Raw genomic sequence first — 26,715 nt, forward strand, 5'->3', positions numbered from 1 at the left:
TGTGTTCACCAAACCTTTCTGCTGATATTGAAGTGTGTTGGGGCGCATGGTATGGGAATTCTGGGGCTGATATCAGTAATCAATCACTGCCATACAGTCTGATGATGATGCAGATGCCTCCATGTCTTCTATCATAGCACAAATCCAAACTGCATGGAAGCAGTAGAAACATGATGAGCACACAGGTCAACTAAAGGACAAATGTAACAAACTTCATTGATATACCAAATATTCCAACTTTTGCTTTATTTAGCAGAGAAGGCTAGAAATATACCAAATCTCTGTATAGCTTTGTTTGTGAGTTTGGCTAGTAAAAAATGATGCATTAAAAAATAAATGATAAATAATGATGATTATCATTATGCTAATTTTCCAGCATGACAGTTGCACTTAATGTGTCAAAAACATTGCCTCACTGGGACATAACAGCCAATTATGTCGGGCTGTTGGGTGATGCCAATATGAACCTGATATTATCGCGCCTCCCTATAAGAACATATTATCATAGCCTGTACATCGTCTTAGCAAGGACCACAAGGTTGTCCACACAAACTGTGAGTGTGATGCCCACAATGTGTGAACAGTCATATCTCTTTTTTATTGTCAGCTTGTTTGCATCACTACCAGGAAGAGTTCTAGATCTGAACTGTCATCTGAAGCGCCCTCTGGTGGCTCTTATACACAGTACATCAGTGATCATCAAATCACAATCCTCGAGGGCCAAGAACTGCTGGTTTTCCACCCTTCCTTTACCTGGTCAGGTGAAGACAGTCTGGCCATTCAGTACCTCTAATCGTTTAGTTAATTACCCAGGAGAAAAGAAAGCCGAGGTTGGATTTGGATTCGAGGGCCAAGTTTGATGATCCCTGCAGTACATTAAGCACTTTAAGTGGATATGACAATGAAGGCTGATGTGTGTTTATACATGAGTTTGAAAATCTGCTCAAAAGGAGCACTGACGTTCGACTAATCTACAGATACAGTACTGAGAACTGATATGTAGAAGAACAGCAAGGCCAGCATGTACGATGTGTGGCTTATTTCACCAGTTTCTGAACAGAGTCACAAAATGGCTGACACCCCCGAACAAAAAGTAATACGATCAGAACCAAAAGATAGTTTGACATAGTTTTCCACAGTTCCCCATCTGAGCCTATGGCAGATATGGCACAGCGTCTGATCTTTGCTGTATGTAGTGAACCTGAGGAATACAGGAATGCCCACTGTAGGACCCAATCAGATTGCTTTCATGTTCAAACATAAAAGTCTCAATCATTCAGAGCTGTTTAATGGTCTGGAAGAAGAGGGTATATGGCTCTATACAGGGAAAGTGCAGCATTTGCTATTACATCACACAAGCACTCTGACCTGTATAATATTTTTGTATACTCTGTATACCCCTGGGCTAAATATACTGCAGATTAAAACAACATGTTTTTTTGCCTCAAAAGGTTTTCATTTATATTGTATTTTAATGTTTTTCTAGAAGATCAGGAAGAACAAGTAAACTAGAATCTAGATAGGTTTAGTTAGTTGCATGTGTTAATTAGGTGCACTCGTATTTCAAGAGGCCCATTCATTTGCACAAACTCAGTTTAAACTTCAAAATAAAATGTATAGTGAGACAAACGGCACGAAAAACAAATAACAGAAGTTGAACAGAGAAAAAAAGAAACCTCTAATGGCACATAATGTCGAGTAAGGCATTAATAAAAGTCTATGTGCTGCCCCTTTCATAATAAGATATTAAGAGCAGATGTATAGTAGTTAGTAAGAAATGAGGAGTAATGTAGTAATTAAACTTGATGGGCCCTGTTGAGCCAGAAAGAGAGTAACAGGTGATGTTTTGCCATTGGATTCCTGTATGAAGTTATTAGAGAATGGTGTGTGAGTGTGAGTGAGTGTGTGTTGGGGAAGGGGGGGGGGGGGGGGTCTGTAGAAACCTGCCTCCTATACGAAAATGGTGTTTGGATAGGCAGGAGATTCACATATTTATGAAGAAAAATAGCAGTCAGAGCTCCTATGTGAGTGACTGCCTGTGTGAGTGTGAATTAGTGAGCTGAGTCTCCTATGTGGGTGACTGCCTGTGTGAGTGTGAATTAGTGAGCTGAGTCTCCTATGTGGGTGACTGCCTGTGTGAGTGTGAATTAGTGAGCTGAGTCTCCTATGTGAGTGACTGCCTGTGTGAGTGTGAATTAGTGAGCTGAGTCTCCTATGTGGGTGACTGCCTGTGTGAGTGAATTAGTGAGCTGAGTCTCCTATGTGAGTGACTGCCTGTGTGAGCGTGAATTAGTGAGCTGAGTCTCCTATGTGAGTGACTGCCTGTGTGAGTGTGAATTAGTGAGCTGAGTCTCCTATGTGAGTGACTGCCTGTGTGAGTGTGAATTAGTGAGCTGAGTCTCCTATGTGAGTGACTGCCTGTGTGAGCGTGAATTAGTGAGCTGAATCTGACCGTTTCCTGCCAACCCGGTCACCCAATGAGCAAACACCGGGATTTTTAAGGTCTAAAAAATCTAGGTTGATGATACTTTGACAGAAATGGACTAGGTTAAACCCAGTATAACTCGGATTTTACGCAGATATAGCCTGGCTACATCCTATTCGGCTAGAAAACGTTCACTTCTCTAGCTGGGTTTTCACTTGAATGCCAAGACAGTGTTTCACCAACTTTTCACCACAGAAATGTTCCCTATGAACTGAAATGCCCAGAGACACCACAGCTGACAGTTGGAAGTCGTTCAACGGGCCTTCATATGTTCTCCGTTTCGACACCCATTTGCAATTTGTGCTTTCCGACAATCCCCTCATTAAACCACAGTACTGTTCTCTTTGTGGACGGAGATATCCGTTACTCAGCATTTGGCTGCAGTCTGTTTGGTAAAACAGAAGCAACACAGAGCGCTCCTTACTGTGGACTGCAGACTCCAGTGAAAAAAGGCTGTTAACGTCAGGACAAGCGAACCCATATTAAAATCATCGCACTTCTGCACAGAGGGCTTTGACACGGCTGTGACAGGATTGTGAAAGACCCCGACCTCGCCCCTGCAGTTTACGGTCTGCGCTGGCTGAGCTCCACGGATAGCGCTGCGGCTTAGCGTCAGGAAAAAAAACGGATCCCAGAAAAGCTGTGAGGAATGTGCACGGCTTGCGTGAACAAAAGACCGGCTGTCTCCTTCCCTGTTTCCCGCTCATCCGTAGTCCTCGCGCCGCTGTGGATTCAGCCGGAAAAGAGAAAAGGGCTCGTTCAGATTGAGGCCGACAGGCCGGAAGGTAAGCTTGGCTCTTTTCACTACTCACCCCTCCGAGGGGGGGGGTTAGCAAACACCATCTGCCTTCACATGCAGGATCTTCGAGAAGCCTGGTCTCTTCTTTAAGGCCTGCTCAAACAACAAAAAGGTCAGTGTAATTAATCAGATCTCACGCATACTTGTGCCTTTTCGAAATGTTAAATGTCAAGTTTGTTGGGTCTGTCTTTCCCATCCTACAGGGGAACATCTGCGGACGGATAAACTCTGAAAATAGCAAGAGAGCGATATGCTAAATCTGTCTTTGAAGCGGCCTACACTTTGCAGATGCAGGAAAAGGGCCTCTATGATTAATCAGCTGTGTTCCTGAAGGAAACCCCTCCACTGAATCATCACAGCGGAGATAAATGGCTTTGCTATACACTCAGCCCCAAAATAGCTTGCTGTGGGTGTGTGAATGTTACTCAGTAATATTTCATTTCCCCTTAGACGTACCCACATTCCCCCTCATTGACACATTATTTTAGACTTTGTGGCACTTCTCCTGTTACTCAGCAGGCAGAGAATCAATAGTTCACTCAATCTTTCCAAATTTGGACTTCCTTTGCACGGAAGCTGTTGCTGAGGGGAACACTCGATGTCCTCGGACTTGCACAGGTGGGTTGTTACCTGCAGTTTTTCCAACATCTCCTCAAACAGCTTCCTGGCCTCCGGGCTGTTGGGATCCTCAAAGTAATCGGCTATTCCAATCTGGACCACGATGGACTTGAGGTTACGACACACACCTGCCGTGGAAAGAGACAAAGGCAACAGCGGTCAATGTGCAGGCAGAGTTACATGGGCCCTGTGCTCCTATGACAACAGTGACATCTGGTGGAGTTTGAGGCTACAGGATTTGGCCTTAACAGTATTAAGGGGTATAGTGTGTGATGGTAGTACTTTATCTGCAGTATTTGGGCTATCAGTAATATATATTCACAGCTGAAGAGTAGCAGGGCATTAGGGGTAATAGTGGTATATACTCACTGTTGAAGAGTAGCAGAATGTTTGGGGTAACAGTGGTATATACTCACTGTTGAAGTGTAGCAGGGCCTTTGGTGTAACAGGTGTAGATGTGAGCACCAGCATCTCCAGGCCCTTCAGCCCCTCTCTGCACACCTCTGCTGCCAGCTCCTGGTTGACTTCGCTCACATGGTCCAGCTCCAACACCTGCAAACGCATGCAGTTCCTCGCTGCCGCACACAGGGGGAGACAGAGGGACATGTTACCCATCCACCTTCCACAATACACAGTCCTTCCATTCAAAACAGTTGGAAAAAAGACATTTTCATTCAAATCAACATTTATGGCAGACATGTATTTATTTGATGTTAATTATTTCCCCAAAACAACCAGGGTATATATATCAGGGTATTCAGTACATTTGTCAGCTCAACCAATCAAATGTCACAGCAGGAATCTGACCTTATCCAGTTTTCAAATGCAAAATGAAATATTATTTATGAAATGTTGTTTATGCAAGGACGTAGGGGGTGATGGGGGATGCCCCACCAACTTTGAGAAAATATCAAATACCAGCTTTTAAACATTTAAAAAAAAATGTTTGTTGTTCCCTTCAAAGTGCTGCAGGCTTGGATCTCTTTATAAAATCCATTCTAATTTCGTCTTCACTGCTGCCACTGTTGAGCAGCTGCGGCCATCTTGATCTAAATACTTCACAGCAGGCTGTTTGGCGAAATTAGGGAACCGCCAATCAGCTCTTTTGTGTAGGAAGAGATTCAGTCTGCCCTTGGCAAACCCACAGATTCGCTGCATGATGTCCTTCTCAGTGTCTAAACTGTCATTTAAAGCTACATACAACAGAGACAAAAACTACCAATGCATCCCTTGTGCTCCCATGTCAATTCGGAAACACAAAATTCAGAAAAGTACTTTATAAGCGATGCTATGAAATGCTTGTGCAACCTTCCAGCTATGCTTGTGAGCATTACTGCTGTTAAGGCTAGCATTCGGTGCGCATGGCCATTTGCACTGTGCTCTCAGGGAACAGATGTGATCCCTCGCCGGGCAGCTGACACTCAGCCTCCTGGCCCAGTAATCCTTCACACAGTAATCCTTACACTCTGCATGAGCTCAACACCCCTGGCAGCCCATTGGCTGTGACTCACTCACCGAGCGATGTCAGACCCTGGATCCCACATCCGGGCCCGCCCACTCCCAGCGCCCGGAGGTGTGGCCAGCATCGGCCAATGGTCTGCAGGCAACGGTTACTGAAGCGGGTTGGCTGTTGGCTGAAGTAAAGAGACCGGGTCATAATGACCAAAGAGCACATCTGAGCAAGCATCCCCACTGAACATTCCAGCTTAAACCAGCCTAGGCTGAGCTGTGTTTTATAGACTTTTAGCTGGTCAGCCAGCTGTTTGACAACCAGCTTGCTTGAACAGCTTTGTCCAGCTAGAGACCAGCTTTGACTTGGCACATACCAGATACAACCAGCTAGAAGTGTCAAATACAGCTTAAACCATTTCAGCGGGAATTTTGAGCAGGGCCACCAGGTGGATCAGCAGTGAAAAAGTAAATTAACAAAATGTGACAGACCTCTCTGCCTGTAGGCAAGATGAAAAAGACCTTACATATTCACTGATTCATGGTGAAGAGAACATTAAAGCGTTATCTCCTTGTTACCATGGGTGCAGAGGGGCGACTTGCAGAGAGATGATGTCTCGACAGCCAGCCCCAAGAGCCCAGATCACTTCCTGGCCAACGGGGTCTGTGGCGCTCCTGGAACACAAGCAGTCAAAATGAATCACACATTGTTATATGTGAGCATTAATACATTAAGTTCATTTTTTCAACCTCACAAAACAAACACAAAAACCTGTGTGTTTGTGTGTGAGCGTGTTTTTGTGTATGAGTGTGTTTGTGTGCGAGTGTGCTAGCGTGTATGTGTATGAGTGTGTTTGTGTGTGAGTGTGCTAGCATGTCTGTGTGTGTGTGCATGTCTTGCTAGCATGTCTGTGTGTGTGCATGTGTGTGGTCTCACCGGTATGTGACTGCCTGCAGGGTGCGGCAGTAGCAGCTAGCCAGCCACAGCGAGCGGTCAGTCAGGATGTTGGGACAGTGAGACACCTTCAGAATGAGAAGATTGCCATCTGTGGCCTTTAAAATGGCCTCTAAGCCCTCCTCTAGACAGCCACTGGGATGAGGAAAGAAAGACATTTTTTTACCATAATTATTTCACCACATTGCAATGTAAAGTAATCCCAAGTAAAAATCCAAAAACTATATGGGCTGACTGGCCCTTGTACTGAGTTGGGTTGGGTTTGCTGTGGGTTTGCTGTATTAGGGTGATAAGATCGGGACATAATGGGGCTTCATGAAAGTAAAAATGGGAAAGAGCATCCACTAACCTGACCTGAGCATTGTTTGGTTGCGCAGAACCAAGTCCTTATATTAGCATTGATTGACAGCAAATTGTACCTTCACCCCCCCATTACCAGGTTCACAAAACCTTTTCCCATTACTATGCTAATGCTAATGCTAGCGTGGGGAAGGGAAGTGGCTCACCGAGTGCTCTTCAGGTACTCATCCTTTGACTCCTTCTTCCCCCTCTGTCTGGGTTTGAGGTTCTGTAGGATGAGGGAGTGTGTCTGCGTGCACCACTGAGACAGCGTGATTAAGAACTGCAACACACACAAACACATACACACACACACACACACGCACAAGTTACTGATAGTCAGCCCACGCAGGAAAAAGCATCAAAATATGTCGCCTTTAACCATTTTATGACTTCTAAAACCTGCTTTGCTGTTGACGTTCTGTAGGATAAGAGAGTGCACCTGGGTGCACCACTGCGACAGTGTGAACAGCAACACACACACACATACACACACACACGTACAAGTTACAGACAATCAGCCCACGCAGGAAAAAGCATCAAAATATGTCGCCTTAAGCCTGTTTCATGACCTGCTTTAGTGTGTCTGTCGAGTCCGCTCACACGCACAACACAAAGGAAAATTCTCAAAAACGTCAAGGATCCCAACCCTGTATTTTCCTGTAAGTGCCATTTTAACGCAGATTATTCAGAGGTTTTCTCTCGGTGGTTTTAAAATGGCTGCAGAGGGAGCGAGACGGAGGCGGTTCTCACTGAGGTTTTAAAATGGCCGCAGAGGGTGTGAGACGGAGGCGGTTCTCTCTGAGGTTTTAAAATGGCCGACTGTGACAGAGGGTGCGAGACGGAGGCGGTTGTCACTGAGGTTTTAAAATGGCTGTAGAGGGAGCGAGACGGAGGCGGTTCTCTCTGAGGTTTTAAAATGGCCGACTGTGACAGAGGGAGCGAGACGGAGGCGGTTGTCACTGAGGTTTTAAAATGGCTGCAGAGGGAGCGAGACGGAGGCGGTTCTCTCTGAGGTTTTAAAATGGCCGCAGAGGGTGTGAGACGGAGGCGGTTCTCTCTGAGGTTTTAAAATGGCCGCAGAGGGTGTGAGACGGAGGCGGTTCTCTCTGAGGTTTTAAAATGGCCGACTGTGACAGAGGGTGCGAGACGGAGGCGGTTCTCACTGAGGTTTTAAAATGGCCGCAGAGGGTGTGAGACGGAGGCGGTTCTCTCTGAGGTTTTAAAACGGCCGACTGTGACAGAGGGAGCGAGACGGAGGCGGTTGTCACTGAGGTTTTAAAATGGCTGCAGAGGGAGCGAGACGGAGGCGGTTCTCTCTGAGGTTTTAAAATGGCCGACTGTGACAGAGGGAGCGAGACGGAGGCGGTTGTCACTGAGGTTTTAAAATGGCTGCAGAGGGAGCGAGATGGAGGCGGTTCTCTCTGAGGTTTTAAAATGGCCGACTGTGACAGAGGGAGCGAGACGGAGGCGGTTCTCTCTGAGGTTTTAAAATGGCCGCAGAGGGTGTGAGACGGAGGCGGTTCTCTCTGAGGTTTTAAAATGGCCGCAGAGGGTGTGAGACGGAGGCGGTTCTCTCTGAGGTTTTAAAACGGCCGACTGTGACAGAGGGAGCGAGACGGAGGCGGTTGTCACTGAGGTTTTAAAATGGCCGCAGAGGGTGTGAGACGGAGGCGGTTCTCTCTGAGGTTTTAAAACGGCCGACTGTGACAGAGGGAGCGAGACGGAGGCGGTTGTCACTGAGGTTTTAAAATGGCCGCAGAGGGTGTGAGACAGAGGCGGTTCTCTCGGAGGTTTTAAAACAGCCGCAGAGGGAGGTGCACACACACAGACCTTGGAGGAGACGCGGCCGTTCTCCAGCAGCACGCGGGTCCACACGGCCGGGTGGCGGGCCACAAACTTCCAGTCGCGGCAGACCTCAGCCACGCGGAGCAGCATCCGCGCGTCCAGGTAGGTGAAGATGCAGAAGAGGGTGGCACGCATCTTCAGCACGTCCGGGCTGATCACCTCGTTCGAGCGAGACGGGCTGCCCTCCTTGTGCCTGCAGGGCTTGTAGGGCCCCTCTGAGCGCCCTGTAGAGAGGGGCACAGCAGACATTTAGAACAGCTGGGTATGAATCCGCATACTCAGCTAGCATCACACATATAACACAGCTCATAGATAGGCAGGAAAATACACACTCATATAGACAGACATTTACAGTGCAGTCCATATGTATTTGGACGGTGACACGATTTTTGTTGCATTGGCTCTGCACTGCATTTGAAGTGAATATGCGTTTAAAGTGCAGACAGTCAAGTAGGCATGGGGCAGCCTTTATTATACTCAGTTCCCCAATTTTAGGGGGACTGTCCAAATATACATTGGACATACTGTAATCAATGTGACTTGCGTATATTACAGATTACTCTACTGCTAATGGCAACAACAGTCGTTTTTCCATGATTATGCAACACTGACCTTGGTATAAGAATACGGTTTTAAAACAGCCACAGAAACAGTCTTTACTGTACGTACTTAAAGTACATAAGAACTACATAAGCTTTCTTTATGAAAGTGGATAATGTATTTGTTAAAATTATTAACAAATTATTAGCTACCCTGCTCCTCTGTACCTGCAGATTCAATTTGTGAATTGTCCACACTGAGGCGCCATAGACATGTTAAAAGTACAGTGTTATGTAAGGAAATGGAAAGCTGAGCAAAAGATGCCAGTGGGTCCTTTGCTCTCCTGTCACCGATGAGCAATTAGCACTGCCTGTTCTGAAATGGCAAACCAGTGCCAGAGAAACTGACTGAACAGGAAAAAACACATCCTTGCCTCACAATATTGTGAGACAATCTCCAGCCCAGTTTTTTTCATAATGATGAAGACAAAATATCACCAGGAGTAAATGACTTGCATTACAGTAGACGGTAGGACATATCTGCATACGATAGGTAGGGGCTGTGTATGAGCAGAGAGTTGTGAAGGACTAGGCTGAATATCGTGTGTTTGATCAGCGGTATGAAGGTTATCCAACAGAGAAGAGGTGTTGGTCCTCAAAAACGTGCTCGAAATTACAACTACGAATGATCGGAGGCAACCAGAATATCCCTGAATACAAAACAGAGGATAAAGCCATGTGCATCCTAGGAGATAACCTTCTTGCACAATTTTACGAATTGAGCTCCATGCACTAGGCCAAAGACAGACACACTGACAGGGCCCAAAATTGATTCATAATTACACATAAAAAAATAGACTTGACCAGTGATTTATGTACGCTCAGTCATGCCTGGTACTGCTTAATCTAATCTTTTAAATGGACCTGTTAATATGCCCCTGTGATAAGAAGTCAATTCTGCATTAACATTAATTACAGGGATGTACAGTATAGTGCCCTGCACACATCTCAGGTGCTCCACAGGACACTAATCTCTGTGATTAAGGAATGATCTGTATACATCGAAGGAGACGCACGCTGTGCGTTTAACATGATGAAGACTCGCTGTGTTTTACACCTGCTGCCGACACAGCCAGAGGTCATGAATCTTGCATAGTACTGTACTGTGCAGTGTGTCTGTGTGTATGAGCATGTTTAAGGCTCTTAGGGTTTCTTCTTGAGCCTGGCTCTTACACAGCAGTAGAGCCTGTGAACGCTGACGCAGAAAGCTAGTGCACGCTAATAACAAAGGCAGGACAAGGTAAAGTTTCCTGTGCCTGCAATATATGAATTAAATTCATCCTAGCTGGAGGGAAGAGGTGAACTGTGTGAAAATAATGCACCTGGAAATTAAATTAAAGCAGGTGTAAGGAATTAGAGATTTGCCCAAGGTAGGATTTTTACCCAGGCTGCTCATTCTCCCAAGGTCTGCAAAGACGACCATGTTAGCAGTCAGCTAAAGCCCCTAGCGTCGGTCAAAGTTGTTCTTTTGAATTTGAGGCTTGCGTCAATCACTGTTCTGAAATATCCAGTGCGCTCAGAACAGCATACCTTTGGGTCAAGAAACTGGCAAGATCCAGATTTACTTCAGACAGGACAAACACCGATTGATCCCTGAGCTTCCAAAAACTCTAAAGAGTTGTAAGACTAGAATCCAACAAAAAAGTGAAATTTGCAGTCAAACAAAACAGACTAATTTCACACATGGCTTACTCCTCCATTCCAGTGGGTTGCTAGGCTGTTAAAATGAGAAACAGTAAGAACAAAATCATAAACAGGCAGTTTGATTTCCCTCTTGTGCAATACCAGTCTCAAAGTTGCAGAGTTCCACGTGCATAATAGATGATATTGCCGACAGTAATCTTTTTTTAAAAGACCCATGACACATAATATTATGGATGAAAATGAAAGATCATATTCAAGGGGTTCTTTGGGATGACAAAGAGCAGGAGTATGGTGTCAGAAACCCTGGTCCTGGAGAACCGCAAGGTGTGCTGGATTTGTTGTTACTCAGCACTTACATAATTGATCAATGAAAGCACTTGATCAAACAGTTAGCGCACCTCACCTTGTTTCCTCGGTCTGAATCGGTCGCTGATTTTAAGGTGAAAAAATTGCGGCTCTCCAGGACCAGGGTTTCCGACCCCTCCATCCATCCATCCATTATCTGAACCCGCTTATCCTGATCAGGGTCGCAGGGGGGCTGGAGCCTATCCCAGCATACATTGGGCGAAAGGCAGGAATACACCCTGGACAGGTCGCCAGTCCATCGCAGGGTTTCCGACCCCTGCCCTCTGCAAATTAGGAGCGGTTGCCATGGGCGACGGGAGGTACCTGAACCCGAGCGAAGCCCCGCCCTGCAGGAGGGCGAGTGCTGGCTGTCAGAGGAGGCCCTGCGCTCCTGGTCCCACACGTCCACCTCCGACCCGGTGGTGCGGGAGCCCACGTCGGACACGTCGCCCTCCTCCCCCTCGGTGCTGTTCCGGTGGGGCCGACGCTGGCGGTTCTGCAGGGCCTGCTTCCGGAGGCCCCAGCTGCGCGTGATGGCGGCCCGCTCGTAGCCGCACTCGCCCAGCTGGCACTGCACGTGGTAGTACTGCGCCTCGGCGCACTCCTCCAGGGGCAGCATGTCCGCCCCGTCGCTGTCGTACGCCCCCGAGCACTGAGACGCCGACTTCAACCGGCTGCACAACCTGTGTGGAGGAGGGAGAGAGAGAGAGAGAGAGAGAGAGAGAGAGAGGGAGGGAGGGAGAGAGAGAGAGGGAGGGAGGGAGAGAGAGAGAGAGAGAGAGAGAGAGGGAGGGAGAGAGAGAAAGACAGAGAGGGAGGGAGGGAGAGAGAGAGGGAGAGAGGGAGAGAGAGAGAGAGGGACAGAGAGAGAGGGAGGGAGATAGAGAGAGAGAGGGAGAGATAGAGAGAGAGAGAGACAGAGAGGGAGGGAGGGAGGGAGAGAGAGAGAGAGGGAGAGAGAGAGGGAGAGAGAGAGAGAGGGAGGGAGGGAGGGAGAGAGAGAGAGAGGGAGGGAGGGAGAGAGAGAGGGAGAGAGAGAGAGATTGAGAGGGCACACTCAGACACTCATTACAGGCCTGTCTTTTGGTAATTCAAAAGCATTTCTATAATTGCTAAATAGTCTTTATTCTTTAGTTCAATTCCTGGAGAAGCAGAATTAAAGCTGAATCCATAACCAGCAGGTGTAGCACTCCAACCGTTCGCCACATGCATACTCGTAGGCTTACATGAGAAGTGTTACGTGCACTTTTCAGAAAGCTTGGCACTCATGTGTCTTATGAGGGAAATGAAAATAAACTCTGTGGAATTTAACATACAGTTTTTTTGATGTTGCTGCTAACATTATCCAAAGCCTACAGAGAATTTGGCTCACATACTTCAATTCCATACATTTGCAGAACTGTCACTCAAAGACATAACGCGCTGAAACACTTTAATTGCATAAACCGTGGAAGGATTTTTTTTTACCTACAAAACATATTCAATATGTCAAATTGTCATATTTAAAGCCTGGCTCAACACTTTTTGTCAAGCTGACACTTCCCAGCAGAGACAGGTCTTAGACCTGAGGGATTGTGGGTAGAACGAGCACCACGGCGCTGAGTGTGAACACATTCATCAGTCTATACGAGAGGAAGCCACTCAGGCAAATTGCATTCCAGAACCTTCCAGCAACCTCAGGGGACCTAATTGTTTCAGGACCCGTCTGATGTCTGAAAACAGGCTTCACTTGGTTAGGCCTTAAGCGTGGCCGCCGAGAGCTGATGAAGCGAGCATTGGTCGGAATACATGATTTCCGTACGTGAACTACCTCTACAAAATGGAGGCAGAACTGCGTGGAAGCATGTACCACTACACCCCAGTGGTTTACCTGAGAATTCATCTGGTCTTGGAGTGATACTGCACTTCAAGTAAAGGATCTGGTCATAGCAATAGAACATGATGCACTCTTAATAGCCCTCTTGATAGTGGAAATTTGATACAGTAATAAGCACAGCTGCAGAGTAAGAACTCTTGTAGTTCTCAGTCGACATAATGGGCATAATCACGCCGGGGTGGATCAATACGGAGGAAATTTATGTGTAAGAGAGGGTTGTTCTGAACAAACATCATAACCTAACAAGCTTGCTTTTGGGAGGAATCTGTCAAATTGGAGCTTAAATGCAATCAAAATGTGGTTTTGGGATTATTCATAATGACTATAAGGTACACTGCAAAATACCAAATATTAGTCAATCTTAGTAAGTATTTTAGTGTTATCTTCAGACAAAGTCTTATTTCTGTTACTGTTTTGCTAAATAGGACTATGGTATTGCCAATGAGGTGAGACAGTTTGACTCATTTCCAGACTTGTCAGTGGGGTAAAAAAATTGCACTCTTTTAGCAAACAGTAACCTAAAACAAGCGAATGTTTTCTACTTGAAAGGAAAGTCTAATTAGGAGTCTAAAACACTTGAGACTTTTTCCCAGAGCAAGTATTCATAGCTCCTACACCTTATCCACATTCGACATCATAAATGAAAATTCTGAGTAAAGACGTCACTTGGTTCTGTGACAAGCTGATTCGCACTTCCTTCACACCATCTGTCCCCATCAAGTGGCGTGTAAACTAGTATCTGTGTGTAACCTGCCATTCAATTCAGTTAAACTAATCACTATTTTACAGGCCAGTGCTTGTGACAGGAGAAACAAGCTGTTATGTTATCTAACAACAGGCGTAGAGAGTTAGTCCGGTCACTATCACAACAAGTGAGTCATCAGGAAGCTGAGGCTTTTAACGCAGCGAGGCAAATTCGCTGGCCAACAAATTACGCGCAAAATGCATCGAAATATGTAGGACGCAGCTGAACATACATAAAAAATGCCAAGGCTCAAGCACTATGGGTAGTTATTCCGAGTGTAGATAAAAATATATGAAAATTAATCAGGGAATAATAAAGTATATTCTTGTTTTAACTGGTCATCATGTCAGGGGTTATACTTGCAGAGAGTAATCAACAATAACCATTCAAATCTGCTATATAATAAAAACATTAGCAATAAGGGATCAACATATTCTGAAATTACTTCCTTCAACAGTTGGTACAGCACAGATGGACAGAATCACATTCAATTGATATGGTTTGGAGCCGACAATTCACCTTAAAATAACCAGGCCCTGATTTATTAATTGACCAGATTGACCACATTTCTCTGAGGAAAAATGTACATAAAAAAGATTTTTTTTTTTTAAATTAGTTACTTTACTTTATTCACTTATTCACTTGACTGGGGCAGAAGAAAGCAGCTGCGTCCTTATTAATAAACGTACCTTATTAATAAACATATCGAAGGCTACGGAAACAAAACCTCAGAGGGCCTCCGTCCAGACTCCACAAACATCCGATTCACAAAACAAGTCAATTTCCTGTCTATTCAGACACTTCCAGTGGCTGTGAAAAGATCTCACACAGCAGAGGGACTGCTGGTAGTTGCGTGACAGACTGAGCGGAGCCCCCGAGATTCCCCTCCACAGCCTCCGGTCAGAGAGCAGCCCCCGCACGTCTGCGAGATCCCCCACACTTCACTGCTCAGTCAAAATCCACCAGGGCACTCCGCCATCGCCCTATTTTCCACCGGCATCCACGGCTCGCTGAGGTCACGTGCTAATAACAGGCTAATATTTAATTCATGGAATTGTGGAGGAGGATGAATTTTTGAGAAAGCCTTTTTACAGCCATACCGTTATACTGTAAGTGCACATCAGCGGAGAGTGGTGGTTCCTGGGCCACCACGCTCGTGAGCGCAGTCTGGCTTAAACACAGTCTGTGGAGCGCAGTCTGGCTTAAACACAGTCTGTGGAGCGCAGTCTGGCTTAAACACAGTCTGTGGAGCACAGTCTGGCTTAAACACAGTCTGTGGAGCAGGGCTGCCCAACCCTGTTTCGAGAGATCTGTCGATTTTCACTGCAAACAAAGTGTACCTCATTCAACAGCTAGAGATCTGGTTTAGCTGCTAATTATTCACATCAGGTGAACATCATTTCAAATTTTGGTTGAAGTGAAAGCTTACGGGAAGGTAGATCAAAAGGAACAGGGTTGGGCAGCCCTGGTCTAAAGGAATCGGGATGGGTCTGTCCCACGAGAGAGACGTACTGTAGACATACCCACTGTTAGGCGAGGACCTTCGATCTGATACATGGTAAACTCCTCTGGACCCGCCTGAACCACTGGAGTTTCTCTACAAGAGAGATAAGGATAGAAAGAGGGAGAGAGAGTGAGACACAGACAGGGAGAGAAAGGGCAACAATCAATACTAATCCAAGGCTCTTCACACTAAGTCTCGATGTTTCAGCTGACAAGATAACGCTAAACCTGGCAGGTAGAGAAGAACACCTATTTCTGTACCATGAAAATTACTGATGTACAGTACAATGTACACAGTACTATCCTGGTCTCTGCAATTTGACATTTAATTAAACCCTGAAAAGGGTTTGCAGACAGAAGCTGGGCAATGCAGCCCAGGTGGCAGGTACTGTAGATCCTTTCACAATCCAGTAATGCCACAATAAATACAATTTAATTAGTAATAGAATTACAAAGGACTCCCTCATTATCACATTTCAACAACGTTAAGATCCATAATGACAGACAACAGGCCAAAGCTTATACAGCCTGAATGAAGGTTAAACCGTTTGTGTGCTTTTAACATACACAATCAATTCCATTATATCATCATTCAAATCCAGGCTAAACATGTGAAAAATGATAAAACAATTCATAATACCTAAGGATATTTAAACATATAAACAATATCAAACAAAAAGGCTGAACACATATTTAGTGGCTCTCGACCATGTTTTCTGACCATTTTCCTCTACACACATGTATCCACATAGGCAGCACATGTAAATGGGGTTCCTTGAATAAGCCGGAGAAGAGATCACATGATCTCTGCAGGGAAATCCAGATGAATGATTGGATCTGAGCTTGACACAGTTCTTCTTCTTCTCTCTCGGGGGGCAGGAGCAGCAGTGCTGCTGTAAGGTGTAAGAGGAGCATTCGCCAGCTCCATGCAGCGCAGAATATGGGCCAGAGCTGCAGATTCGGACCGTTTTAGCAGGCCTGGGCTGTACGCCAGCGAGCGTCAGACCGCCAGCAGGGCTCAGCCCCCTCAATGCTCCTCAATCCATGTCAAACCCAGCGTCACAGCCTCCTTATTCAGCGGGAGGGAGAAACGGATTTCAGAAACTGATGGACCGACCCTAGTCATTTAATATCCAATAAAGCCTCGCTCCGACAGTGACCCATTTTCACGTGTGGATCCTTAGAGGCAGATGGGAGACACCGACCTAAAACACGCCAAGCGTTTTACAACACTCAGTTTCTGTGCAGTTATATGTTCCCAAAACGAATGAATACAAATGAATGACTAACAAAAATAATAGAAATAATAGTTATGATATTAACACCCACCACCACCCAAATACTGGTAAAATTTTCATTGTTGTTGGCAAAGGTTCTCTACTCTAGTAGCCAATTTGACAGCAAACCAACCCGGTTGTGTGATAATGCAAAAGATAATGTGGCTGTTGAAGATGATTTTGAAGGTGATTTTGAAGGTGATTTTAAGACTACACAAGCCACTCTGGTCAGTGGGTGAAAACGCTGATTTCATGCCCTGTTTTTCATCAAATCAAAAGGGCACATTAGACCTTAGGGGCAAAACAGGCAGGTGCTCAGGCCCTCTACACATGAACGCTTGGAGGCACACAGGATGGTCATTAACAACAGCAGACAGGTCTGGTTACAGTAGGACAGTACGCGCTGGTCTGAAGCCTGTACACCAGCTCCTGCCAGGCTGCAGGGTAGAGAGCACATATGGAGTACCACTTGTTCCTGCCCCTGCCTGTAGAAGCTCACTGACGGTACCACCTCCTGCTGGAGCTTCCTGCGCAACAGGGACCTTTGTGCGCTGCCTCTTGTTCTGATTCAGTCATTACTTAGTTAATGGCTTTACACGGGACGACATTTCACATCTCACACATTGGGTAATCCAGTTTCTGACACCCACACAGCGCTATCTATGGTACGGAAGCACAGGAAATTCCCCTGCCTACCATGAATTATTCACCAGACACACAAAATGAATTAAGAAAACAAATATTTAAGCTGGAATGCTGATTAGTAAAAGAACCCAAGCCAATTACGCTGACACATCAAACATGATTAACAGGTTGTTCTGATCATAATAAGCACAGCCATGTGAGAACAGACTGGTTGAAATGCATTTAATTGAGCAGTAATAAATTGATCAATGACTCATGAATACAGAATGGCCCATGCTCTATACTTTTCTGTTTAGAAATCTTAAAATGATAAATAAATGACTATGCAGGGTAGACAACCATACCAATATGCACTGTAAAATTAACCCCATAGAGGACAAACCCCAGCACTATATTAGCTTGAAATGTATAGGGCAGTGCATTCCCATATGGGAGCATAAATATTTAACACACAGTCTCCAGAGTGATATTCACTGCCTATAGACAAGTTAAAGGGGAAAAACTCAAGTACTGGAAAAAATAAATAAAAAAACCCATAAGTATATACATTTGTCAATCTTGCGGTTCGAAACAACCTACTCTTCAAAGGGATAAAGACACAGTAAATTACCAATTTATTCCAGGAGAGTAAATTATGGTACAGCATACTGGAAAAGCAGTATGACGGCTAGTTTAGCCCCTGTTTATTTAACTAAACTGTCCGGTCTCACCTGGCAGCTGGTGCCTCTGGACCCGGACATGCTGCAGTGGCTCAGGCTGCCGTTGGGCGTGGTGCCGCAGCTGCTGATGATCTGCAGCTGTTTCTCTGCCCGGTCAGCCCGGTCCAGCAGCTCCTCGATGAACTGCTGCAGCCGCACTTTAGCGTTAGCCTCCCGCGCTGCCGTCTCGTGGAGGAAGTGGTCGATCTGCGACACCTCCCTGCGCAAACAAACAAACAAATACAGTGCTCGTGATGAGAGTGAGCTGCCACTAAACCAAACACGGACATTCTTTCACACTCTCACACACACTCTTCCAAGGGCACTGACTGCTTCGATTTTCTTTAACGTGTCACCCCCACCACAAAATCCCCTGCCAAGTTTCTGGTTTCAAGCTGTCCATTATTGATGTTTTATTGACAACATCAGATACCAGACTCATCGTTTATTATCACGCACCTCTTAGTAGCGTAGTGGTTAAGGTAAATGACTGGGACACGCAAGGTCGGTGGTTCGATCCCCAGTCTAGCCACAATAAGATCCGCACCTTGAGCAAGGCCCTTAACCCTGCACTGCTCCAGGGGAGGATTGTCTCCTACTTAGTCTAATCAACTGTACATCGCTCTGGATAAGAGCATCTACCAAGTGCCATTAATGTATTGTAATGTAATGACTCTACATTCAGGGTGTGTTCATACAAGCACTATATTATCCAACGGAAATGTATCCATTCAGACCGATACAAAGGCAATATGCTCAGGTATATGAAACACATTTCATATGCCATATTAAATGTGATTCCACCGTTCTCTGGGTTCTCACTACGAAATATCTTGAGAATTTTCTTTCACTGCCTCACAATGGGCAAAGTCAGCTAATTAAGTGCTGAAACATGGCAATACATTCCATAGGAAGGAAGTGGGGCCAATAGACTTAACAGTCAGAAATCATTAAGTGCAAATATAATGAGACAGCTACTACTGGCACCAAATAGAGCTTTAAAAGTGTTTGAAGATTCGAAACCCCTATTGATCGCACGTTGCTAATGGGCTCACGCAAGCATTTCTGTGTGATCTGTGTACGGATATGAAAATTATAGATACATCCTGTACCAAATTACTGCTCAAAAGTCTGTGGTGAAAACAGAGATCCAGGGAGATCACAGGAATCTCTCTATTCCCCATCTCACGTTTGAACTAAGCTCCAATCCTACTCCACTGTAGACATCCAATAGCTAAATAACAGTGTAGTCAATGTGACCCTACTGCTTGTCCAGTGTAAATTGGATAACCAACAAAGTTCATTTTTTTGTAAAATGACAGCCTTGTTCATCCAATACTCATCTGATGTTTGGTGCTCTATGCACTGTCAGTGCTATCATGTGGAAGACCACCCCAACCCCCCACTCCCCCAACCAAGTACCCTTGGGCATGACCCGATCTAATTTCTTTTGGAACATGTCCATCCCTTCTCTGGAGTACTGTTCTGACCAAACTCTTTTTTTTTATATTATGGAAAACAGCTATTTTGAGATGCTTAGCTGAATGCATTTCGTTCCAACTTGTTTATTTTGAAACAGCAGTTCATTGTGTTCTCTGATCCTGCAGCCTAAATAAGGATGAATTTCTGTCTTTTAGAAAGTAAAAAGCACCCTACTTATTTATTTATGTATTGTATTCATTTATTACTATACATTATCCAGTGTGGTTCTTAATGAAAAATTAAGAGCGAGCATTTTAGAGATATTGCATATGATATGGAAATGTCCATTCTTTGATGAAAAATTCACAGTATATCTGTGTAGTTCCATTGCATGCGTCTGCTATGAATGCATTATTTAAAGGAAGTAGAGGCTTGTACATGAATGTGCCATATTCAAGTCTAGGGGGTAAAAATCAGAGGGGGGGGGGGTGATGAAACCTTTTCCATCACGTTGCACTGGCCCGCTTCCGCATTGACCTCCTTGAGGAGTTATAGCGTGTGACAGAGCACTGAGCTGTGAAGGTCTCCTTCATGAGACACTGCAGGCCACGTAGGTGAACCTGAGCCGCCGTTTCCATGGCAACGCCCATCGCCCGGGCGAGTAAAGCCGCGTAAAGCACCGAACGAGCGTTTGTCATTCCGATCCAATGTTTATCAGCCACTAAAGAGGAGCAGACGGGTCTGTGATCGCCTACACGGCGGGCTGTGGGTACACCTAGCCTTAGTGAGAAATGACTATGAAAATCCAACTGCCTTGGCAGCTAGTGCTCATTAAGGCTGCAATTATGCCAGTCTGTAAAAACCGACATGGGAGAATAAGCTAAACAGCAATAAGCATGTCAGCGCTTGTGAGTTTTGGAAGGGAATTAAAGGAGTGGAAATGCCAGAGCCAAAATGGCTTCTGCGCTCTGGAACCATGTTACCCAGGGGAGGTCACAAGGGCAGCAGCTGCATGGTAATTCCACAAGAAAAGGAGGCTTATGATGGATGAAGCAACAATATCTCAGTGAATTCATAATTAGCTCCCCGAAGAGAGGCTGATAAATCATTAGCCTAGAATAGCTGTAGTCTTCCTCCGGCAAAGCCCACGTTCCTGTGGAACAAAAGGCAGGATCTAGAGCACCCTCCTCTTCCCTAGCCAGCCGCACAGAACAGCTTGAGAACGGTACGTGTGAACGGGTTTCCTGTTGTCCAGCTTAATTAAACAGCGAACACTATTGCCCTTGAGGTGTGAGGCACTGTGGAAAACTGAGTGACAATGTGCTGAAGCCGTCACAGACACTCACGGGGAGTGTTAGCATGGCAGCACTGTCCTGCCATAACCAGGCATGGTCACCACCTGTCACACGCTGCATTCAAATAGGTAACTGGTGCAGACGTGCACACAGTGCACAAACACGTGCGCCTTACAAGTGTTCGCATACACATGGGTGTTGGTAGCACGCAAGGGCTGCCTGCTACAGTCCTTCCCAAGGGCATCTGAGAGAATGATAGCTCCTCACTGTAGCTTCTGCCCCAGAAATGTGTAAACATGGGCTTATTAACAAAGCATTGTACTCGCAACCCACGACACAGAATGCATTACGTGAGGTGCGCTATGACACCACGTTCGTCGAAAAGGAGAAGTTTTATCAAATAAAGGACCAATGTCACATTAAGTACACACCCTTTGGTAGGGCAACATGTGTTTTCTTTATTGGGTTTACTTCATGAATGTGTTGCTGTATGCATTCTGCAAATGCTTTTAGCTGACACTATCTATTACAAAGAGCTGAGTGGAATGAAATTTCCCCTCGAGTAAGATGGGCAGACTACTGACAATGGAAATCATTCCTGTTATGAACTATATGACATATAATTATATGGCTATGAAATGTGGTAGCCAACATTTGTGTCCAAGGGGAACCTTAACAATTCAAGGCCATGCAATATTACTGGATGAGGATTTCATCAGCCAAACTCCACCTACTGTAAATACTTCAGGGACATTTTGTATCTAATTAACCCCACTCTATCACTGTAGATCCAGTGGGCTATTATATATGTGACTTACTGTAATATGGCAGCTCATATAGAGCATGCACCCTAGTAATTAGCATTAGGCTATTTCCACCCTTCTCTGTACCCTGTGATCGTTCAGTGTGCCCGTGGGGGTGAAAATTAATCTGGAACAGTGGAGGGGGCAGAAAGACCTGACAAGCAGACCTCCACAGCCTGCTCACTGTGTAAGACAAGTCCAACAGAGACACGCTTACATGATGTATCTGACTGCACCAGGTGCAGAAAAACTGAAACGCAATCTGCCCTCGGCGAATCATGATGCAGGAAGGAGCCAAAGCCAGAAATAGCCACTTGGTCCAGGACTGATGTAAGAGTGGGTGAAACTCTCCGAAGAAGCTCCATTCCTGACTGTCCTTGATGAATTTGAAAATGAATGGAAACTAGCCTAGGTGGTAGAGCTAAGGATAATAATTTGCTGGAACAGCAAAGAAGCCTGGGTAATTGTGCTTTTAATTGTTTGCCTAGCATTTGTTCTTAAAGGCCCACATGCATCAGCATTCTCTTCCTGGTTTTACTCTCTCTGTGCTAACACTAAGCAAAATCATCCAATAATTACACAAAAACATACACCATGTCACATGGTAAATTTCTCATTCAGGGAAGAAATAAAAAAGCGAGATGAATTGAACAAAATCCCCCCCCTCTGAAATGTTTCAAGCACTCAAGCACCTTTCACCGCAGCATACAAGCCATTAGTCTGATTAACAGGTCAAGAACTCCATTTTGTGCTGACCCTCAATTCTTTGTCTGTAATAAGTGAGAACAGAGCCAATGACACATTTCACTGGGTAATGTTCTTCAAGCCTGCATGCTGGGAGAGCCTCCTACACCACGGAAATCAGACACTAATCACAAATCAGTCCCCCAAGCATTGCAATCCATTCACCTCTTCCACACTACAGCACCAAGATAACAGCTGCTACCGAGATGCGGTTTCAGACCCGGATCCCCATGGCGATGGAATGACCAATAGGAACAAGGAGCTCGATTTTCAATGCCCTCTCCAGACATGGCTACAACGTAGAAGCCAAGGAAAACGTGACCGGACTTTCATAACCCCATAATTCCACACCCCAAAGCAGGGTAATTGCAGCAAAAATGAAATCCAATTTCCTCCTGAACTTCAAATTACTGCTGAACGTCTTAAGGGTGTTGTTCATGTGTGAAAAAAAACGTAAAACAAATCAAGGAACAAATCAATTCCCGACATACAGAATTATGACTTATGTTTTCGAAACATTTTGAAAGTATGATTGCACAACACATGAATCTGCTTCAACAAATCAAGCAGATCTTAATTCTTTTCTTACAAAAAAACACAGAAGTCAAACTGAAACTGTCTCTAAGATTTGTGCTGTTGGGGGAAAGTTGGGTACATAATCATGATATCGTTTTAGTGCAAGGACCTTGCCCTGTTTTCCGCGAGGGGAAAAGAAGATTCAAAGCAACGGCAGCTAAACAGGGCTTCTTGGAACAGAAATAACCTCAGCCCACTGGCTACTTGACATTTTTCCTTTGTTGTCCAATCACAGTCCACTGCATCACACTCTCCATCACGTTCCTACCGAAAATTACTTGAAGCCCATTGAACAGACTCTAGCCAATGGCGTCAAATGTATGGCCCTAGTCAGGCCCACACACATCAGGGGTATCATACTCCAGCCCTGCAGGGCGGCAGTGTCTGCAGGTATTTGCGGTTTCATGAATTCATCACTTGTGCTGAAACACACCAAAAACCAGCAGACTGAAGCGGCCCTTCCAGACTGGAGCTCGACACCCCTGTCTTAGATCACTGAGTACTGGAAACCTCTCAAACCCAGTCCACACCTGAAGGCAGCCTCAATCAGTCACTCTTACGCAACCCAATGTCAATTCTCATTATCACGCTTTAACCATTTCCCTCAGTACTGTACATAATGGACAGGATATCAAAGAGAGTGTGCTCCTGATTGCTAAAGCATCCATCACATGAATTAACTGTAATATACTGCTGTAATTCATCAATTAGGTCTACGTGCTAAAACCAGCACGCAATGAATCAGGATTTACTGTAGAATCACTGGGCCAGATGACTAGACTTAGTTCACACAGTGAGGGCCATCTTACTTGAGAAAAAAGAAAATGGCTGATGCTTTATGAGACAATGTGGATGCAATCCCACTATCCACAACTGCAGGTGTGATTGAGGCCATCAGTCTTTCGGTACAGCTGACATCTGTAGCAGAGGCGTGTTGAATTTTAATATGGTTTTTATTTGCACGGCATCGGAAGTTGCCTCTTTATTGGAACGGACCTTCATTGCTCGCACCCCGCCCACTCCACCCCCGTCTTCCAGGAACAAATCAGCCTCCGTCTCACAGCCAGCTGGCTGGGGCCAATGCGGAGTCCAGGCTCGATAGCCCTGTGAACAGCCCCAGCAGTGCTTCTTATTCATTGGCTGTCTCTCAGCCGTGGTCTGCAGGCAAAGCCCTGTCAGCAGAAGACAACCTCGACAACAGCAGTAAAAACCGCATTTCTGAGGCGGAAGCTACAGCGAAAACTTATCTAACACTGTCTCGAATGCCTTCGGGAAAGGCTGTAGCTTTCTGCTGCTACTAATACCCATGTGTATGTGTATGCGTGTGTAATGTACACGTGTGTGCTGTGTGCAACCAGATACCCAGCTAAAGTGAGGACAAACCAGGCTCAGAGATGACGGTCGATCCACACAGATGCACCAGGCACATTCTGTATGCAAGCGAAGGTCGAATGGAATGGGACAAACCGCCTATACAAGATGCATGGTGCATTACTCAGCTGCATTCATAATGGTGTGGTTCACTCTGGCAGCACAGGAAATTCAGTGTCCTAATAATACGAGGTAGCGTAAGCCTCTTTGATTTTAAATGTCAACTACAAATTGTCATCGCAACCTGGCTTTTAAAAACATTAACAGTCTCTGCACCATGTCTATTGAATAATTTCTAAATCCCCTAATGACTGCTTGAGAAAATAAAGCAATTATAGATCAAGACAATAAACAACCTAAACAGGGTATCTATTAAAAACTGGTTTTTAGATTCTTTTTTGAGAAATAAAGTGACACAAATATAAATTCAGACCAAAGCCCTTCCATTTTTCCAACCATGAATCAGCGGAAAGTCTAGATGAAGGGCATCTTCTGTGGAAGCATTTAATGAGTCAGGCAAAGACAACCTCTCACCATATTTCGCTGCCAGGTTGTCAAACATTGTTTGTCATCTGTGTCTACCTTCCCTGCCTGTGACGTCCTCTGCCCGTCTGGAACCCAGACATAGCTCTTAATAAACATTTAAATCACAGAGAATCGCCGTGGGGTAGGGATGCTGACAGCCTTGAACTGACCGAGCTACGTCTGTAAACACGCTGGGAATAATTGTCCGTATAAAGAGGGAGCTGTGTCTTTACAAGGGAGCAACCCCAGCAGATGACCCCCCTCTTTCCCCCGTTTAGTGTCCCCGTTTCATTTCACCGCAGTCTTGGCTGCGTTCGATCATGTCCTCGCCCAGCTTGGCCCAATTTAAAATGACATAACGTGTACAATCTCAGCAGCATGGACTTAATCACATCAATGAGCACGCTCCAGTTTATGAGGTCTGGAGGCGCAGTCTAACATTTGACAAAGACGAGGGCCACTGAAGTAACAGTGGCTACAGCCAAAAGAAAGCAATGGTGTACTAGAACACAGACATAGAATTTTTATGAAACACACCAAAAAGCCTACTCTTAAGGGTTTAACAACCTGCATGATAAACACACAGCATCAGAGCTTACATTGCAAACAGGATGTGTAAACAAGGTGAAGTTCCTAAGTAGAGAAATGTGTTCTTCACTGAATTAAAGACAAGCAGTGAGAATTAGGCAAAGTGACACATAAATAAAGAGTGTAAGTGTATATTAGACTAGAGCGTGCCCATACTGGAAGGAGTTACTTACTGCTGCTTATTTGTCAGCTCCTGCTCCTTGTCCACCAGGTCCTGTTTGAGGGCGGCCAGCATCTCCACGGAGACGTCCACCTGCCGCGACAGCTCCGTGGCCTTGTCCTCCAGCTCCTGCTTCTCCTGGCCGAGCCTGACGCTCTCCTGCCGGGCCTTCTCCAGCTCCGAGCTCTTCCTCTCCAGCTCCACCTGCAGACGGCCCACCCTGGCCGCGATCCTCTGCTCCACCTCCTCCGACAGCCTCTCCAGCCGCTCCTCCAGGTCCAGCTTCCCCAAGGCCCGCGCCCTCAGCCGGGCCAGGCCCTCCTCGTAGGCCGCCTCCACGGCGCTCGTCACCACGGCCGCGCTGGTCGCCACGGCGACGGCGGTGCCGGGCGAGGTGGGCGTGGCGGCCGACGCGGCCGCGTCCTTCTTCACAAAGATCTCGCTGAGGGGGAACTCCAGGTCGGGGATGTACCGGGCCGCCCCCAGGCCCAGCTCCTCGGCACACTGCAGCTCATAGGGGAAGCGGCGGTCCTTGGCGGCCAGCACGTCCTGGAGGCCCCCCGAGGGCCCCACCAGGGGGACGAGGGCCCCGTCGCAGGCGGCGCCGGGTTTGGACAGGACGTAGAGTGTCTCGTAGGTGTGGCTGTACTCCAGGTGGGCGCGGAGGGAGGAGAGGCTGTGGAAACGCTTGTGCTCCCCACAGCGAGGACAGCGGTACGGCAGGTCCAGGGACGCCATTCCTGCCACCAACTCGATCACGCTGCTCCACCCCACCTGCTGCCTGGGCAACACCCGGCCCCTCTCATCTCCAAAACGGGCAGGCAGGCGTTAGGCGGGACCTGGGATGGCGAATGGTGCTCTTTACGCGTCTAGTGATCATTGCCACCTTGGAAGAACTCAAACACGGATCTGAAATTCAGCAGATTCAATGCTTGGTTCTGCTTTGATTTACTCCTCCATACACGTCCCACAGCCAATCCTGAAAGAGAGGGAAACAGAGAGTGTGAGGTGAAGATCAATGAGCCTTTCTCATCTTACTAAGCCTTCTTTAATGTGTGTATTTTTCACACACGTACATTTTTACAAAGCCCCCCAAGACATGAATGTTGTCAATTTAACAGACAAAAGTGAAAAACCTCTTGACTATGTCTGCATGCTTTTATGCATTTCGTTGCTGCCACATGATTGGCTGATTAAATATTTGCATTAAGCTGGTGTAATGGTCTACCAAATAAAGTGGTCATGAGTGTACATTACTATTGTATCTGATGTATTTGCAGCTGTATTTGAGTATATATTACTCAAATCTGTCTTTGAGTAATATAGGGAGAGTAAGTTTTGAAATGTGTACTGTACGCATACCGAAATATATACTGCTACAGTACTGTAGCCTAAACATGCCTAAT

The 26,715-nt window shown here is 45.9% G+C and overlaps 1 protein-coding gene across 1 annotated transcript; it reads right to left on the reverse strand.

The window, feature by feature from the left end:
• Positions 1-1,926: 1,926 nt before the first annotated feature.
• LOC133135906 (F-box only protein 41-like) lies at positions 1,927-26,047 on the reverse strand. The gene is made up of 12 exons (XM_061253248.1): positions 25,323-26,047; positions 17,838-18,045; positions 15,226-15,299; positions 11,406-11,764; positions 8,479-8,717; positions 6,813-6,928; positions 6,289-6,441; positions 5,931-6,026; positions 5,418-5,536; positions 4,319-4,477; positions 3,915-4,030; positions 1,927-3,377 (listed from the first exon to the last, which is right to left on the reverse strand). The coding sequence occupies exons 1-12, from the start codon at positions 26,045-26,047 to the stop codon at positions 3,315-3,317; spliced, it is 2,427 nt and encodes an 808-aa protein (XP_061109232.1). The 3' UTR covers positions 1,927-3,314.
• Positions 26,048-26,715: the final 668 nt, after the last annotated feature.

Source organism: Conger conger, chromosome 8 (genome assembly GCF_963514075.1).
Source record: "Conger conger chromosome 8, fConCon1.1, whole genome shotgun sequence".
NCBI classification, from domain to species: domain Eukaryota; kingdom Metazoa; phylum Chordata; class Actinopteri; order Anguilliformes; family Congridae; genus Conger; species Conger conger.

What these genes read in the sequence shown, in the direction of transcription:
- LOC133135906 (XM_061253248.1), bottom strand. Translation starts at nt 26,047, where the DNA reads ATGGCGTCCCTGGACCTGCCGTACCGCTGTCCTCGCTGTGGGGAGCAC. An exon ending in ACGGCCGCGTCTCCTCCAAG is followed by an intron (nt 6,929 to 8,478) that starts GTCTGTGTGTGT and finishes TGTGTGTTGCAG; the next exon opens with TTCTTAATCACGCTGTCTCA. An exon ending in GGCCCTGCTACACTTCAACA is followed by an intron (nt 4,031 to 4,318) that starts GTGAGTATATAC and finishes TTTCCACGGCAG; the next exon opens with GTGTGTGTCGTAACCTCAAG.